At 45.9% G+C, this 16,087-nt stretch overlaps 1 protein-coding gene and 1 long non-coding RNA gene across 8 annotated transcripts in view; one reads left to right on the forward strand and one right to left on the reverse strand.

Annotated features, from left to right (window-relative positions):
• The first annotated feature begins 6 nt into the window (after window positions 1-6).
• Window positions 7-14,571, forward strand: LOC121065504. Of its 2 annotated transcripts, none has more exons than XR_005817131.1 (5): window positions 7-162; window positions 2,412-2,524; window positions 2,779-2,931; window positions 3,351-3,423; window positions 7,005-14,571. It is a non-coding gene; the product is annotated as an uncharacterized LOC121065504 (long non-coding RNA). The 2 variants fall into 2 exon arrangements; XR_005817140.1 differs by having other exon boundaries at window positions 3,351-3,419.
• CRACDL (CRACD like) overlaps window positions 11,777-16,087 on the reverse strand; it is a 64,230-nt gene continuing 59,919 nt past the window's right edge. For 5 of the 6 annotated variants that reach the window (XM_040544006.1, XM_040544091.1, XM_040544250.1 and 2 more), the window contains one exon: window positions 11,777-15,471. In XM_040544006.1, coding sequence (XP_040399940.1) covers window positions 15,323-15,471 — 149 coding nt within the window. In that variant the 3' untranslated portion in view covers window positions 11,777-15,322. The remainder of the gene's footprint in view (window positions 15,472-16,087) is intronic. The other variant, XM_040544172.1, reaches the window with a different exon arrangement.

Below are 16,087 nucleotides of genomic sequence, written 5' to 3' on the forward strand. Positions count from 1 at the left end.
CCCGGTCGCCAATGGGCGGTGGAGGCCGCGAGCACCGCCCATTGGTCGAGCCGCCTGTCGCTCCGCTGGGGTGCGGGTATAAATAGGGCGGTCTCGCGAGGACTCCCTCAGTTGCGGTGGGGGTCGGGGCTGTGCAGTGCGTCAGTGGGGTTGGGCTGCGAGGTGAGCTCTCCTCTGAGGTGTGGGGCACTGTGGTGGAGGACGTAAGAGGAGGGCTCGGCAGCCACAGCGCTTCGTTGTTTACTGCACTGGAGGATGTTCAGCCCCAAACTTGTAGTGGTAGACAAGCACTCTGTCCTTTCAGGGTGAAGTTCTTGCCCAAGGGTGTGTTTATGGTCCTGCTGCCTCACATGTTTTTGGGTCTGCAGGGTCTCCTTAAGACCACTGCCCTCAGACTACAGTAGGATGCTGTGTACCTTGCAAGGACAATGCTGTACACTGCTAACTGCTTAAGTGTCCAGCCCTTTTCTGCCTATCCCCCTTTTTTTTTGTTTTCCACATAACTTAGATGAAGCCCTTGCTTTCAGTTAAAGCTACTTCCCTGGGTGTTGTGGGATAGTTGTCTACCAGAACTTTATCACAGAATCGTCTAGGTTGGAAGAGACCTCCAAGATCAACGAGTCCAACCTCTGACCTAACACTAACAAGTCTTCCACTAAACCATATCACTGAGCTCTAAATCTAAACGCCTTTTAAAGACCTCGAGGGATGGTGACTGAACCACTTCCCTGGGCAGCCCATTCCTATGCCTAACAAGGCATAAATAAACCTTGTGTTATAAACCACACAAAGATCTTACTAGTTATTCTGTCCTAAGAGTGACTTTTAACATGTCTCCGTGGATTTTTTTAACCGAAGTTTAAACATATTACAGTATTCTTGTCCATCCACTCACCTCCACAGTGGCTCTCAGTGTTTTTGTTTTCTTAACTCTTGCAAAGAGGGGCTTGTAGCAGCTAAGGGTGAGGGCAAAAAGGAGCACAGGAGAAGCTTGCAATGTCTTTACACCTGGGCTGTTCTGTGAGGTTCTTCAGTGGGTGGTGAGAATTTATTGTGCAGTTATGTGCTTCAGTCCTCCTTCTTATAATCAAGTGATGTTTTCGTATAAAAAATAAAAATCAGTACAATACCTTTCAAACAAAGACTGGTACATGCATGTACACAAGCACACACACATCTACTACAGCATTTTCAGTGGAGATCCCAGCAAGCCAAAAACATTAGAGCAATCATTGTTTGGCTTTAATAGATTAGTGTTGCTTAGGGATATGAATTTTTGCATTTCTGTGCTGGAAAAAGAAACAACTGGTGGAGATATTTTCACATGAAAGTCCTTTTGTCAGGAGAGATCAGTCTGCTGAAGAAAATAATGTGTTACAAGATGAGTTTGATGACATTTATTTGAGTAGGACTATCTCATACTTTCTACTTTTTGTTCGTTCACTGATTGAACGTTTGCATTAGAAAGGTTTACCAACTAGACCTTGACAGGATCCAATTAACTATTAACTTCCACGAACAATAGCGTAAGTGATAATGTGCTTGTTTCTCAGTTCATCTGACATCTGTCCCTGGAGTTAGTTTCATGAGAAGGAAGGCAAAGTGCAGGAGAAAAAAAAACTAATTCAACATTGCCCTCATCTGACCTGCTACAGCAATAAACAAATGCCTCCTGGCATATTCCATGGCTTGATGCATAGAAAAACTACATGGTGAAGGAGAATACTGCAGCTGCCAGGGAAAAGGATTTGGGGCTGTTTGGCTGACACACTTAAATGCTGCTAGGTTCAGGTTCACTTTTTGGCCTGAACATTTTTTAATGCCTGCAGATCTCCAAATTCGGTCTTCCTGCCCAGTTATTCTTTCACCCTGCACTGTTAAACTGGAGAATCGGTTTGAATCTGGAGCAGATGAAGCGCTTCCAAACACTTTGTGTTGACATGCAAGTGTTAAGGGTGCAAATGCTAGAGCAGCCATAGTGGGGCAGAAATTGTTTCTAAAATATAGGAAGTGTAAATCTTTAGTGGGACACTAAACACTGGGACAGGCTTCCTAGAGAGGTTGTTGATGCCCCATGACCATCAGTGTTCAAGAGGCATTTGGACAATGCTCTCTCAAATTTAACTTTTGGTTAGCCTTGAAGAGCTCAGGCAGTTGGGATTCAGTGGTCTTTGAAGGTCCCTTCCAGCTAAACTGTTCTCTTCTACATTTCGTCACTGGAAAGATTTCATGCTGTGATATTTTTGCTAAGGTATTACCTAAGTGTCAGAGTAAAGACAAAACCGTGGAAGATGCTCTAGGCCTGCCATAATTTCATGTATACTGCAGTAACTGTGGCACACCTGATCAGTCTGCTTTTGTAGGGCTGCACAATTGTTGGCATTCATAAAATCGGAGCTCTTTTTATCCAGGCACATTTCCTGACTCATTCAGAAGCATGAAGGCATTGTTGTTCCTGCATTTCACACCACTAGTGCTCTGGCTTTCCTTGGCAGAAAGGAGGAAAGATGCAAAAAAGGCAAAGGTGTTTGACAGTGGGCAGCAGAAGTCTTAACAGTGGCTGGGCTGAGAAATGGCAGCCCAAAAATTGTCTGTGTCTACCACCTGATAATTGAATCCTGTCTCAGAGACAGGATTTATTCCCCGTTTGGCAGTAACCTTGTTGTTTAACAGAGCAAACACCTTGTGACTCTCAGCGCTTCTCCCTCCATCTCACCCCGGTTTTCCCTTTTTCACCTGTAAGCCTTTCACAACCAAATCTTTTTTGCTATCTGCCAGAGGAGCACCTACCCCAATGAAACTGTATTTCTGCTGGGCCTTTCCTGCACTCCCATACCAACAATAAAAATAAAGAGGGGCACAGATACACCCGGTGTGTACTGGGGAAGGATTGGCAATGATTGCCCATGAGCTGCTCCTCTGTATGACCAGGTAACGGTGCGTATGTGACAATACAGAAGGTTTCCCCATCTCACAGGCAGTTTTGATGCTCATAGAAATTCAGATCTCATTACATTTTTATAGACATAAGCCAAAACAAATGAATGCTTCAATGGCTGAGCTAGTTTGCAAAAAGAAAAAAAACATTTTTTTGTTTTGTGATGTTGTAAACTTGTTTTGTACACAAAGCTGCTAGATGTACAGTTCATGTATTAATGTGTGGCTTGTGCAGCATCTATTGAAGTGTTAATGCTCAATAAATAAAGGGATGTAGAAAAATACATTAAAATATGATTGCAGATGCAAATGCGCAGTTACCAAAAAAAAAAGAGCCCCATTTAGAACATCTATTCTGCCTTTTCTATGACTGCCTTCTGAAATATCTTACATGTTGTGATGCTGCTTCTCAGCACAGACCTGTGCCTCACCCAGAAGTCAGGCATGACAGTACCCTGTGGAAACCTCAGGACTCCTTTTCTGTAGGTAAATTAGCAATTCACTTTCACATCAAAATAGCTGAGGTGGGGGAGAGCAAATAATTTGTCCAAGTCTCTGGGGGACGTAGGAACAGGGCTGAATCTCCAAACTCATTTTTCTGTTCCCTCACACCCATCAGCATTTCGCTCATTGAAGTGGTAACATTCTTTGAGCCAGAAATGCCTCTGCCATATCACAGACTCACAGAATGGCCGAGGTGGGAAGGGACCTCTGGAGATCATCTGGTCCAGCCCCCCTGCCAAGCAGGGTCACCATGAGCACATTGCGCAGGATGGCATCCAGGCAGGGTTTGAATACCTCCAGAGAAGGAGCCTCCACAGCCTCTCTGGGCAACCTGTCCCAGTGCTCTGTCACCCTCACAGTAAAGAAGTGCCCCCTCATATTCAGCTGGAACTTCCTGTGCTTCAGTTTGTGCCCGTTGCTTCTCATTCTTTTTCTGTGCACCACTGAAAAGAGTCTGGACCCATCATCTCGACACCCTCCCTTAAGATATTTTGATACATTGATAGGATCCCCTCTCAGCCTTCTCTTCTCAAGGCTGACCGGTTCCAGCTCTCTTGGTCTTCCCTCATAAGAGAGGCGCTCCAGTTCCCCAGTCACCTTCACAGCCCTCCTCTGGACTCGCTCCAGTAGCTCCATGTCTCTTGTACTGGGGAGCCCAGAACTGGACACAGCACTACATGGCCCATCTCTTTCTGAAGACAGAAGCTTTCAATTGAGTTCCTGCTATGACATAAACATAAACCTGGAAACTGTGAAGTTCATGTTGTGCCCATAGTGCTGACACTAGCTGAGGTCCAATACACGGGTTAGGAACAGTCAGATACAGTTACTCTTGGGGAGAGTTCAAGTGAGAGGAAATCGTGCTAAGAGTTAAGCATTTTGATTGCCAGCTCATTTCCATGTGCCTGCTTCATGGCATTCTCTACTGGTATTCCATGAGAGTCTTTTAAAAGACAGAAAAGAAACATTTTCTGGAATTTTTTTGAGATCTTTGTGCATTGGACATCATCATAAGCAAAACACACCAAAAAGATGTCTCCTTTCACCTGCTTTGGGGTGACTTGGTGGTTAGTCCACTGTTGGTGAGGAAAATGCAGCTAAAGGGGCGTCTGAATCAGGCCCTCGGTGTGTATAGGCTTCTGAAGTTACTCTTTCTTGTGAAGTCTGAGCTAAAATCTGGGAAAACAAACAAACAAACAAACAAACAAAAAACTGACTGCCAAGAAGCAAAGGCCAAAGCTACGTACTCCAAGGTGCTGGCACAGGCTCCCCTGCCAAAGAGTGGGCTGGCTGCACATTAGTCTTTGCATCATTGTCTTTGACTCATCTCTCTTGTGGTCTGGTCCAACCCAGCTCTTCACCATCAGTCCTCATTCCCATGGGAAGCTGGGGGTCGGCCTCTTCTCGCAGATAACTGGTGATAGGACTAGAGGGAATGACCTCAAGCTGGAAATGAGGAGACATTTCTTCGCAGAAAGAGCAGTCAGGCATTGGGATGGGTTGCCCAGGGAGGTGGTGGAGTCACCGTCCCTGGGGGTGTTCAAGGAGAGGTTGGACGTGGTGCTTAGGGACATGGTTTAGTGGTGACATTGGTGGTAGGGGGATGGTTGGACCAGGTGATCTTGGAGGGCTTTTCCAACCCTTATGATTCTGTGATTCTGTGCCACTCTCCTTTCTTCCCTGACTGCTTTGCTTCAAAATCCTTTACCAGAAGTGTGAAGAACAACCAGAAAATCTTAAACAAGCTCACACTGGCATGAGGGGAAGAAGAGAGAGATTCATGAGTGCCTTGGCAAAGTATTACCCTGCAGCTCGCATCCTTTTAATCATGCCCAGCCTTATCGCATCAGATACGGGTAAAAAGCTCAAACTCTAGATGCATCCCTTATCATTGGTAACATTTTTCTTTTGGTCTCCTGCCTGTCTAACACAAATTTCCTTGTCAGTATTTCTAAAGCAAAGTCCATAGTGGATTTTGGAGCAGTTTGAAATGCTAGATTTCACTTCAGGACAACCCCCAGGAGCGTGGAATACTGTCTTTGGAAGCTGCCAAATGGCACAGGCTCACAGGCACCTGCAACAGCCTTGGTTCAAGAGTTGCAGCTGACCCGAGCTGCCCGGCCTCTGCCCACCAGCTCCCCAAAGCCCTGCAGCTCTCCCCATGGCCCTGTCTGCTCTGAGCCTTGCCCCGAATGCCTTATCCACTGCGTGTCCTTCAACGCCGCAGCAGGGCCACGGACAAGTGGCCATAAATGCTGAGCAGCTGAGACCAGCGCGGGGAGGATGAGAGCTGTCACTTGAACCCAAGGTGCATGCGTGCCAAAGTGATTTTGCCAGCAGTTGATCTGGAGTGGAGGGGACAGGGAGAAAGAATAAGGGAATGACATCTTTAGACCCCCTCTGCTCAAATTACCTGCAGTCGGTTTCGCTAACCTTAACTTGTATCCCCCTGAGACACAGCAAGCGTCAAGACAATCCCTGCGAGCGCGTGAACTTGGGAGCACTGAAAATAATTATCAAAGCCACTCTCCATTTAAACCAGCAGAGCTGGTGCTCTGCTGTAATGAAAAGATCTCATTCTTTGCCCTGTCGCAGCAGGAATCCAGGCTATATTAAGTCATCCTGACTGGCCTTAAAGGTTTTAGTGATGTTTCTTTCATTTGAGAGTTATCTTTCTGCCAATTTAGAATCCCATCTCTTCCCCGCAGAGTGAACCTACGGTTATCCCAGCAGCAGTGGGAGGATGGTAGATGGCCAGGAAAATAGAGGTAGGACAGGAGCATGGCATTTAGAAATGAGTTCCTTTTCCTGCATTTCAGGGCCTTTTAGACCAAGGTTTTAGGAAAAAGACAAATGAGCCTCAATCAAACAGGAGCTCTAACCGAATATCTGGAATAAAGCGTTAAGTAGCAACAAGGTAGGCACTGCTGCAGCACCAACCAGCAACAAGAAATGACAGTAATAGCATGAGAGCTTTGGGACTATTAGGCAGCTCCATTCCCTATGAAGGATGCCGAGAACGCACATTTTAAAATAAAGTGGTGTATCCCTTTCTTTGCAGATTCAAAGGAAGCTTTAGCTTCCCATCTCCACATGCAAACGAGGCGCTCAGCTTTCTCTCAATCGCATGCAAATTGCTCTCCTCACGCACAAAAGAAAAACAGCAGTTTAAGAGCAATATGTTGATATCACATTTTATACCAAAAAAAGTACTTTTCAGAATGACAGCTCCCGGTGTGATACCACATGCTGTACAACCACGTGGGCAAATGCTAATTCCACCCACCAAACACGCAGGTAATGAGAGCAAATGGGACGGGGTCAGGAACAGGCACCATCAAAGGCAGGCATACTACTGGCAGCCAGAGCACACCAAGCAATTACTAAACTCTCTCTGAAGTTTGTAGCATGCCAGAGATGACACGTTTGATATCTGCAATAGCTGTGCTACCAGCATATTTCATGCCATGCTTACTGCTGCTGTTATTCCTGGAAAAAAAAAAAAAAAAAAAAAAAACGTAACATATTGCAGTGCTGACACACAGAGCGCTTTGTGTTTTCAGGTGATTACAACTTAACCCCAGGTTACAGATTTATGGCAGATGTGTCCCAGCGTGTTCAAAAGTCAGCCCTCCGGATGACTCATCTCGCAATGAACCTCTCTATGGGTAAGGAAACCTTTAAACTGTCAAAGGCCACGTTTTGTCCCTGACTGCCAGAGCTGAAGGGAGGAAAGTGCAAGGCCAAGGTGGAGAGCATCATGCTGGGCACAGGTGAGGGGCTTGGTGGCAAGCAGTGGCTTTCTTCCTTTGCTCTCCCACGGCACGGGCTGTGTCACAGGCCTTGGCCCTGCCCCTTCCCTGTGCATTTAGGAGAGGCTGCCAGCTGCGGGATCAGCCCAGGGCTGGCCTTGCTTCCTGGAGAGCATGGGACTGGGATGGTAAGGGGACAACGTCCCGCCTTCTCCTACTCAGAGCATGTCTGCAGCCTGGCCCGCAGCCTTACCCTTGTGCTCTTCCTGTTCCACCAAAACCTGTTTTTGTTTTTAAATCGGAGTAATACTTCTATCTGCTGCTAATTACAGCCCAACAATACTAACTCAGTGTGCAAACAAGGCCATCATCCAAGTATTGTTTTACATAACCAGAGCGCTGGAGTTGTTAGCATTTGCATAATGTTCAATTATTTAGTCAGAACATAAAATTTGTCTCCTTCTCAAAAACATTTTTATGAAATGTCTCAATAATTAAACACCACTATGTTTATTAACAGCAGGGGAAGCTCATAAAGCGTATTAGTCACAAAGAGACAAGTAACTACATCTAGCTACAGTAATCAAAATACGCCACTCGAAGGTAGGTCGCCAAGCATGGCAAGCCCAGCAGAAACTCCTACAGGCAGCTGAGAGGAACACAAAAGCACAGCAGATCAGGCGCTGTACCTCAGAGAGATGGGGGAGCCTGAATTTCACGGCTTAAGTCACTCATTAATCAACACGCAGCATTTTGAAAAGACTCAGTTGATGCTATTGGGTCAGCTGACGCAAGCCCTGTGTCTGTGGCAGGTAACATTTGGGGACACCTGAAGGCCTGTGCTCTGGGGAAGGGCTCTGCGAGCCCCTGCTCCCACAGGCTGCCCGTGGGGCCTGGGCACTGTGGTTACTCCTCGTGAGGATGAGGCCTGTGGGGCCTGGGTTTTGAGGTGACTCCTCGTGAGGTTCAGAGGCTGGGAGGAAGTTACTGAATGTGTTTGGGATGTCCCCGGCTCCAGGCAAGGCTCGGGGGTGTTCTTCAGTGAGTGAAACTCAGACGCTGCAACAGAAGAGAGCTGTGCTGGTTGTCAGGCCACGTACTCTAGTCTGATGAAAACAGCTCCTGTGCCCAAGCTCCGAGTTGTCCCAAGCTGCTCAAAGGAAAGGCAAAATCTGGGACCAGAAATTGTTTCCTTTTAAAGGTGCAATCACCCACTAAATTAAGAGGAAGAATCTTGTATGTCCTGGGAGCAAGCATTCTTCTCTAATATCGAGTGTTTTCGTAAGTGGAACTTTTTAGCTTACATTTATGGGAAGCATAAAATTCAAAAGTTATTTTATTTAGGCAAGATGGAGATTTATATCCCTTTTAAATATGAGTTTATTCAGTAGTATTTCAATAACGTTACATAAGAAATCAAGCTCGTGTCCTTCTGCCTTCTCCAAAACTCATCTGTTACTTTCTAATGAGGTCTCCAAATTACTCAAGACAGCTTCTGAGACAGGCATACAGTTGAGAGACTCCCTCTTTGTCCATCAATCTGTATAAAAGCAGCCAAGGCAACCACCTCGTCTCCTCCCATATCCTTGGCGCGATGCCTAAGGCTCAGTCTGAGCACCGCTGAGCGCGGTGCCCGCACCGTGCTCAGCAGGAGCTGGCCCGCGGACTCCCATAGGTAGAGCTGAGGAGCTGTTTGTGCAACGGGGAAAAAAAAACAAATGGGAAATCCTTCACAAGTTTATATTTTCAGATAACGACCCTCTGCCTTCTCCACATGACAGCGTAAGCCCGCATAAGTGAATTCTGCTGGGGGTTGCTGCCATTCCCCTCAGCCCAGGCAAAGCTCTGCTTTCGCTGCTGCTGTAGTGAAGTAGGTCAAAGTAAAATCTGCCCACCCGCATCTCCTGCCCGCGATCACAAGGTAGGATAAATCATAGCCTCGCATTAATCGAGGCATCTAAAGGGAAAATGCGGCGTGAAAAGGCAATTCAAAAGCTCGGTGTCTCTCTGGAGGGCAGCTGACAGCGCGATCCGCCATCAGAAGTGACTTACGGCCCGCTGCCCCAGGCTGCCGGTGCCCTGCTCGCTGCTGCGGGAAGGAGCTTGGCGGCTGGATCTGATGTTAAAGAAAGGCAGCCAGGCCTCAGCAGCAGGCTGCGTGCTGCTGGGGGGCAAGTGGAAAATCACAAGAGCAAGCAGCAAAGAGCAGCCCCGTCAGGTCGGACATGCTGCGTCCTCTGGTTTGGCACTGCTGCCCACGCAGCGGTAGAGGGCTGCACCGCAGCTCCTCTTGCTCAGGAGTCCTTTTGTTGTGGTTCGGTGTAAGGACATGACCACACAAAAGGCTTCATTAGGCAAAAAGCAATCGCTTTTGCATCACTCGCCTCCGGTAGATGCAAAGGAGTTAAAAGAAGGCAAGCCTTGCTTAAAGGAGTGGCCATGCTGGGAGGACGTGTGTTTTGTCTGGACAGGCTCAGGGCCTTATTCCCCTGCTTTGTCGGCAGGCAGCGTGCCCGCCAAAATCATCTCCTGTGCTGAGCGTGGAGAGGACGAGCCAGCAGCTTATTAAGGCTTCTCTGTTATTTCTTTAGTGAGGGTGGCTTAATTTTCCTGAACTGCTGCTAAATGAATTCTCCTCTTGTCATAACTTTGGGGTGTTTGCCTCTGATCTTTCTAGACTGTTCTCATTGGACCCTGGGTGTAGGCAATGGTTTGGAGGGGTTACGGATAGTCACATTAAATTTAGAGGGGTAAAAAAAAAAAAAAAAAAAAAAAAAAAAGTGAAGATGGGATTTTGGGGGGAAACACTATTACCAGAGCATGACTTGAGAGAATCTTGGCTCTCCAGTTCAAACTCCCAGTTGAACTGCTCAGGTTGGAAGGGCCCTTTAAGGACCATCTGGTAAATCACCAGTTCATAACCCAGTGCTGAAGTCTTTGTGGCACCTTGAGCCGTCACTTGAGCGAAGAGCCCCGTGCGTTGGATCTGAGAGACATGTACACCCCGCTGCCTCTCCTCAGGGCGGTCTGGTACCGGCTGCTGGTTCGGGAGGTGGCACCGGCAGCTCTGCCTCAGGAGGGCCTTGCCAGTCTCCTCCTCTCCATCCCTGGTGGAACCATGCTCTTCCACAGCCTGGCCACAGAGGAGCACGGGTGGCCTGGTGGCTTTGTCATCCAGGAGCTGCCGGCATGGGTGAGGAGGGAGAGCGTGGCAGCCATGTGCTGTTGGCCATCGCGGGAACCATTGCTGCAGCACGTCGTTTTCCAGTCAGCAGTGAACAGACACTTCCCTCTCTTCTCTCTTTTTCCCCAGTGCTTTTCCTTTTATTAGCCTGTTTCTCAGGCAGGGTTTACTTACAAAGGCAGGTTAGGAAATTACACTTCAATTCTAGACTTCAGAAATCATGGGGGAAAAATGGGGACTCCTTGCTACAGGGAATTAGGAGGCCCCCAGGTACCACTGTACCTGGCTCCGTGTCCTTGAAGACAGCAGAATAGGCTTCAGTGGGACTGTGAGCCTGCTCCGCGTACCATTTCATATGCAAATCAGTTAATAAACAAAGCCTTGCAAGCTAACAAAAAGAAATCAACAACAGACTGCAAAGGTACATGAGGTGGAAGGAAGCAAAATGGTTCTCCATCGCTTCGCTTCAGAAACTTTTGTGCAGTCTGAGCTGTGTTCGGAGCAGCTCCTGAGAGAGATCTGGGATCCTGGAGAGGGAGGGAGGGAGGTCAGCATTTCCTGAACGACCTCCATTTAAGCTGCATTAGGTGAGCTAGAAGGGTTTCTTCTGGGAACAGAGCCAACGGAGAGAAGAGAATTAGGACCTGGGGGTGAAGCAAAGGCACCCACAAGAAGGAAGATCTGAATGGACCTTGGGAAAACGCGTTACACCAGCATAAAGCTTTGAAGAGTACCACGAGGCAGAGAACTACTTGGGAGTAATAATCCATAAAAACCTCCTATTGGTATTTGAGACCAGACAGCAGAGGATCGCGTGCTCTTCAAGCTCAACACCTCCCATTGATTACTGGGTGGCTTGGTGAACCTCGGGAAGAAGCGAGCTAAGGTAAAATTCACCACAGGGCAGGGGGACAGCCCCAGAGCTGTGCCTGCTCCCAGCGGAGATGCCTTCTCCTGCAAAAGTCAGTCCTGCGTGGTGAGGCCGTGCCGGGTCACCCAGGTTATGCCTTGCCCTGGGGCTTAATGAGTTGTGCAGCGCGGCCCCGTGCTCGCGAATCCCTCTTTTTTCCTTTGACTCTGTAACAGTACAAAAGTGATCTGCTAGCGGCAAACACGGAGTCCTGTAATTAAACCTTTGTTGCCCACAGCTGAGTGCTCATCACGTATACAAAGCAAACATTTTGGCATGTCTATTGCACTCCTCTAAACTAAAAGGGGATTAATGGCGTTGCAAAATAACAGCGAGCTGCTTGCTACGCTGCTGCTGGATATTTTCACTGACAACAAGATTTTATATTCCTCTTCATCTTTAAAAAAATGCAATACATTTAGTAAACGCTTTTACTGTCAAAAGCAACACAGCACATAACACCATATCAAAGTAAAGGCTGGAGGGCTATTTTGGCCTTAAACATTTATTATGCTTTGCTGTACATTAAAAATCATTTAGTCATATATTTTTTTACTTAAAATTATTAAACATGAGGAGGTAGCTAATTATGATAATCGCACTCGTAAACTAAGTCACCGAATGTACAGGTTTTGCACTGAAACATGCACGGCATGCAACTGCATTTGCATTGCACGTGGCGCTTCACCACTGGGGACAACAACTGATTGCCAAATGTCACCTTACTCCTCAAACAGAAGACCAAAGACTTATCACAAATCAGTTCTGGGAGAGGAAACCATTCTGTTTTTCAAGTGCGTTTTGTTGTTGTTCTTAGACTGTAATTCAAACTGCGCTCGTTTATGTGCATGAGTCATGAACAAAGGGTGAATTTTTAGATTTGATGCCAGTGTTAGATGTTCTATACCAACAATATATATTGCAGCTGCCTGAGCAAAATGGATCAGCTTGAGTCAGTCGTATTGCTTCTCAGCTGGAAACGTGCAATGACGTCCTTAGGAAAGCTGATCAGATCTGAAAGGCTTTTTCCGGTGGTATGAAGTGTGAACTATAAATCACCGTTCATACAGAGAAGAAAAATGTATTTGTATTTGCAGCTTTCCATTGCCACAGATGAGGCATTTGTCCAAAGCGAAATACACGGGTTCAGAAACTGTTTTCTGCCTACCTGTTGACCACGCAGCTGTGTCAGGACTTACTCACACGTCCCTTTGACTTAGAATGAAGAAACGAGGGCGCAGAGCGATGCTGTGAGAAGATGAAATTTCCCCTGGTTGGCCAGGTCAAAGCTCTGGAGGGCCAAGGGTCTGCTCTTTCACAAAGGCCAGTGCCGATGGCTGCGGTAGGAGACCGTGCAGAAACCAAGTCCACCAGCCAGCGCCTCCCAGCGCCTTCGGCAACCTCCCAGGCCAAGGCCGCATTGTTCGTGTTGAGTGGCACTTGACAGGTTTTGACTCCACAGATTTGTTAGCTGCTTTCTGAAGTCACCCCTGGTGTCTGCAGCCTCCCACTCAGATCCAGAACACCCCAAGAGGTGTCTGAGACCTGTCTGAGATGGGGGGCACCTGGGTGTTGCTTTCCTTGAGATCGCACAGGCCATGCCAGCAGACCTCCACCTTTCTGCTCTGTTATTCCTGAGACTGTTCCAACAGGAGACGGTCCGAGGGGTGTCCAGGCTTCCCCACACAGCTGCTGCACAGCTCACACTCCAGAAATAGTCACAATTCATCAGGTTGCGTAATTTTAACCAGCAAGAGGACTGCAAGGAGATGGACCGTACCTTTACATCTCCTGAAAACACGGTATTCATTGCATGGGATGTGGGTTGGGACTTGGCAATAACTGGAGAGCACAAATTGGGTCCTTTTTTTATATATTATAGTCCTTTAATACAGAAACCGTTTGCTCAAGATTGCTACAGATAGTAACAATGTATCTTAAAATAACACTTTATGCTAATGAATTATTTATTACAGAGGGAGAGGGAGTTAAAATGCTGCTTATGGTATCTGAAAAAATGTGCCTATTTCTACTGTAGATCCTAGAGGATGACCTGGATACAAAAACAAAGCAAAAAAAAAAACCTTGAGATTAAGGACTGTGCACCCATTTTCATGGTGGGGGCAACACAAAAAGCGTTTGCACAACCAGCCCTTGGACAGCATAGCCCAAGGCTGCTGTCGTGTAAGCAAGTCACTATTTCTGTTGAGGCTGTGTTAACAGAGAGCTGTCTCGCCACTTCCAATTTCAGCGGGAATGCCCGCACTGCCCTTTGTGGCCTGTGTAAAAGAGAAAGCCCTGGACCAGTCGGCAGGAACCAACTCAGAGCCAGTACCACTGACGGCTGGCTGGTGAGCTGGGTGCATCTGTGCAAAAAGCTGCCTTAGGCATTCAGCAACCACGCGGGCTTACTGACTTTATCCAAAGGCTTTGATAAATAACACAAAACTTGGTTTTCATCCTCCTGTTTTCTGTGATGAAAGATATCTGTCCAAAAACTGCTGTCAGTGTCTCGGATATTCACATGTTCCAATGCCCTGTTTATTTGTTATGAAATGAAATAATTGTTGCTAAGCGAGGCTGGGTTTTACTCCCCACCTCCTCAGAGAAAACAAAGCTTCAAAACTGCAGATGTGGTTCTTGGGAAATCATAGGTTTCCTAAGGTCTCCCTGCATAATTTTCTGAAAAGAATGCAAATGCAACAACAACAACAAATCCAAAATCACAAACACATCCATAAATAAACCTAGGGAGTGCAGTGTTAAGGCAACACTTCATGCGTACACCCATACACAAAGAGAAATGTTTGCCTTAGCAGTGGTGCATTCAGTTCCCAATGTTGTGGAATGGGTTTTGCTGTTAGCTTCTTTAATTGCAATTACATAGCTCATGGGGAAGTGTTACAACATATTCAGAGTGATTTTGGTCAATCAGCAGCAAGTATTTCTCTCGTCAAACTTGTTAAGCAGATGAAGGTGAATTGTGTACAAGACTTCATGAGCTGGAGTCCCAAACTGGTGCTGGAAACTCAAGCTGAACAGTGTGAGAATATTATATAAATGTAGTAAAGTGAAGAGATGCTATTATTATTTTTTAATGAGAATAATTATGAGTCGGTAGGGGGTGACATTTGAAGCTGACACTGCAACGGAGTTCACAGTTTTTTCCAACATTTCAGTTTGGGCTGTAGCTCAAGGCTTTCCAGTTCTTTTAACTAAACATTCAAATTGCCCATTGCCACTAATGCTATGCTCCTAATTGAGAATGATGATTTCACATAAAGGAAAAATAGTTGCAACCAGATAAATTCAGGTGGGAAAGTAACTTTGAATGCATTGATGAGCTTCCTAGTTCAGTTTCCTTATTGCTCGCTATCTAGCAAATATTGTGCAACCAAGGTTGTTCACAGAAGGAGCTGAGGAATTTTTATTCATGGTCATGCATAAATGTGCACACTTGTATCTCATGAAATGTAACCTAAAACCAGAGGCTGTACCACTCTCGGTTCAGCTAGGCAAACACAGAGCTCAAGCAACACATTTTAATGGAGTACTCACTAGTAGCTATTCATGAAAACCTCTGCGGTCCAAAGAGCTTTGATAGAAAAAGCGTCAGGCAATTCCAGTGGAGCACAACAGAATCAGGATGTTACTGCACAATTTATAAATGTAAACAGAGGAAAAAAATGACAAACAGAAGTTTCCAGCAACGACAAATTCAGCAAAATTTTAAAAAGATCCTCTTTTGATGCAAACACCTTAAAATACAGAAAACACAGGAAATACTTAAGGCAGAAATTTTGTTTTCCAAAGTGTAAGTATGTCCTCAGCATAATTTAAGTAATCCATTGCAATCCTGATTGCTGCAATTACTTAAGGTAAACTTTTTGACTGCACCTATTGCACACATTCTCCACAGCTGTATAGCAAGAGCCTTCTCCGGTATCAGAGATTCTTCATCGTGATTAGCTGGTCTGTAGAAGTTCGATTTAGTAGTTGACTTAATTAGAAAAGATGCCATTTGTTTGCGTCATTCTATTTTATAATCTGGGGCATATCACTCCAAGCTTGAGATTTCTTTTTGGCAAGTTCCATCCACAATGGCTGGTCAGGAGCAGCATTACTGGCTTTCTTAAAGGGAATTATTTCCTCCTCTTTATCCATCAGTGCTGGTGACTGAGCTACTGTGAATAAAACACAGAGTACAATTTACGTTAGCTTGCTCTGCATCTATACACCCTAACTCTCTCATTAAAAACTTGCTGAGTCTTGCTCTGCAGTAGGAAATCTTCGCATTTCACATCAAAACTTCTACAATACATTATTGAGGCAATAACCATTCTGAGCACAACAGAATGCAGTGGTTTTGTTTTGGTTTTGAATGACTAATACATTTTGGTCCCTAAACTTACTAAAAACGATAAGGTGACCTCAATTCCTTGCCATGTTCTGTGTTAACATCCAGGCCAAACAAGAGCAAGTCTTTCCATTAGCGAGAGCACTCATTTGAGACTTCCTCCTTTACCCAACCTTCAACTCACAGGAATTTTATTACCATCCAAATTTCTGCCATTCTTTCAGATTTGAATTTACCAAGTAGATTCAAAGTTATTGGGGGAGGACTGATGGGCAGATAGCTGGTGATCACATCATTCTTGCTTGCTTAGGAAAACACATGGAAATTGAACACTGTTGAAAATAATTTTGCGTGCATTTTGCTTTTTGCATTTGGGACCCAATCCTGTGAAATGGCCTGGCACTCGAGTCACATTTCTTTCAACGTGAGTTTTGACTACTGTG

The sequence above is a fragment of the Cygnus olor genome, chromosome 1, assembly GCF_009769625.2.
Source record: "Cygnus olor isolate bCygOlo1 chromosome 1, bCygOlo1.pri.v2, whole genome shotgun sequence".
NCBI classification, from domain to species: domain Eukaryota; kingdom Metazoa; phylum Chordata; class Aves; order Anseriformes; family Anatidae; genus Cygnus; species Cygnus olor.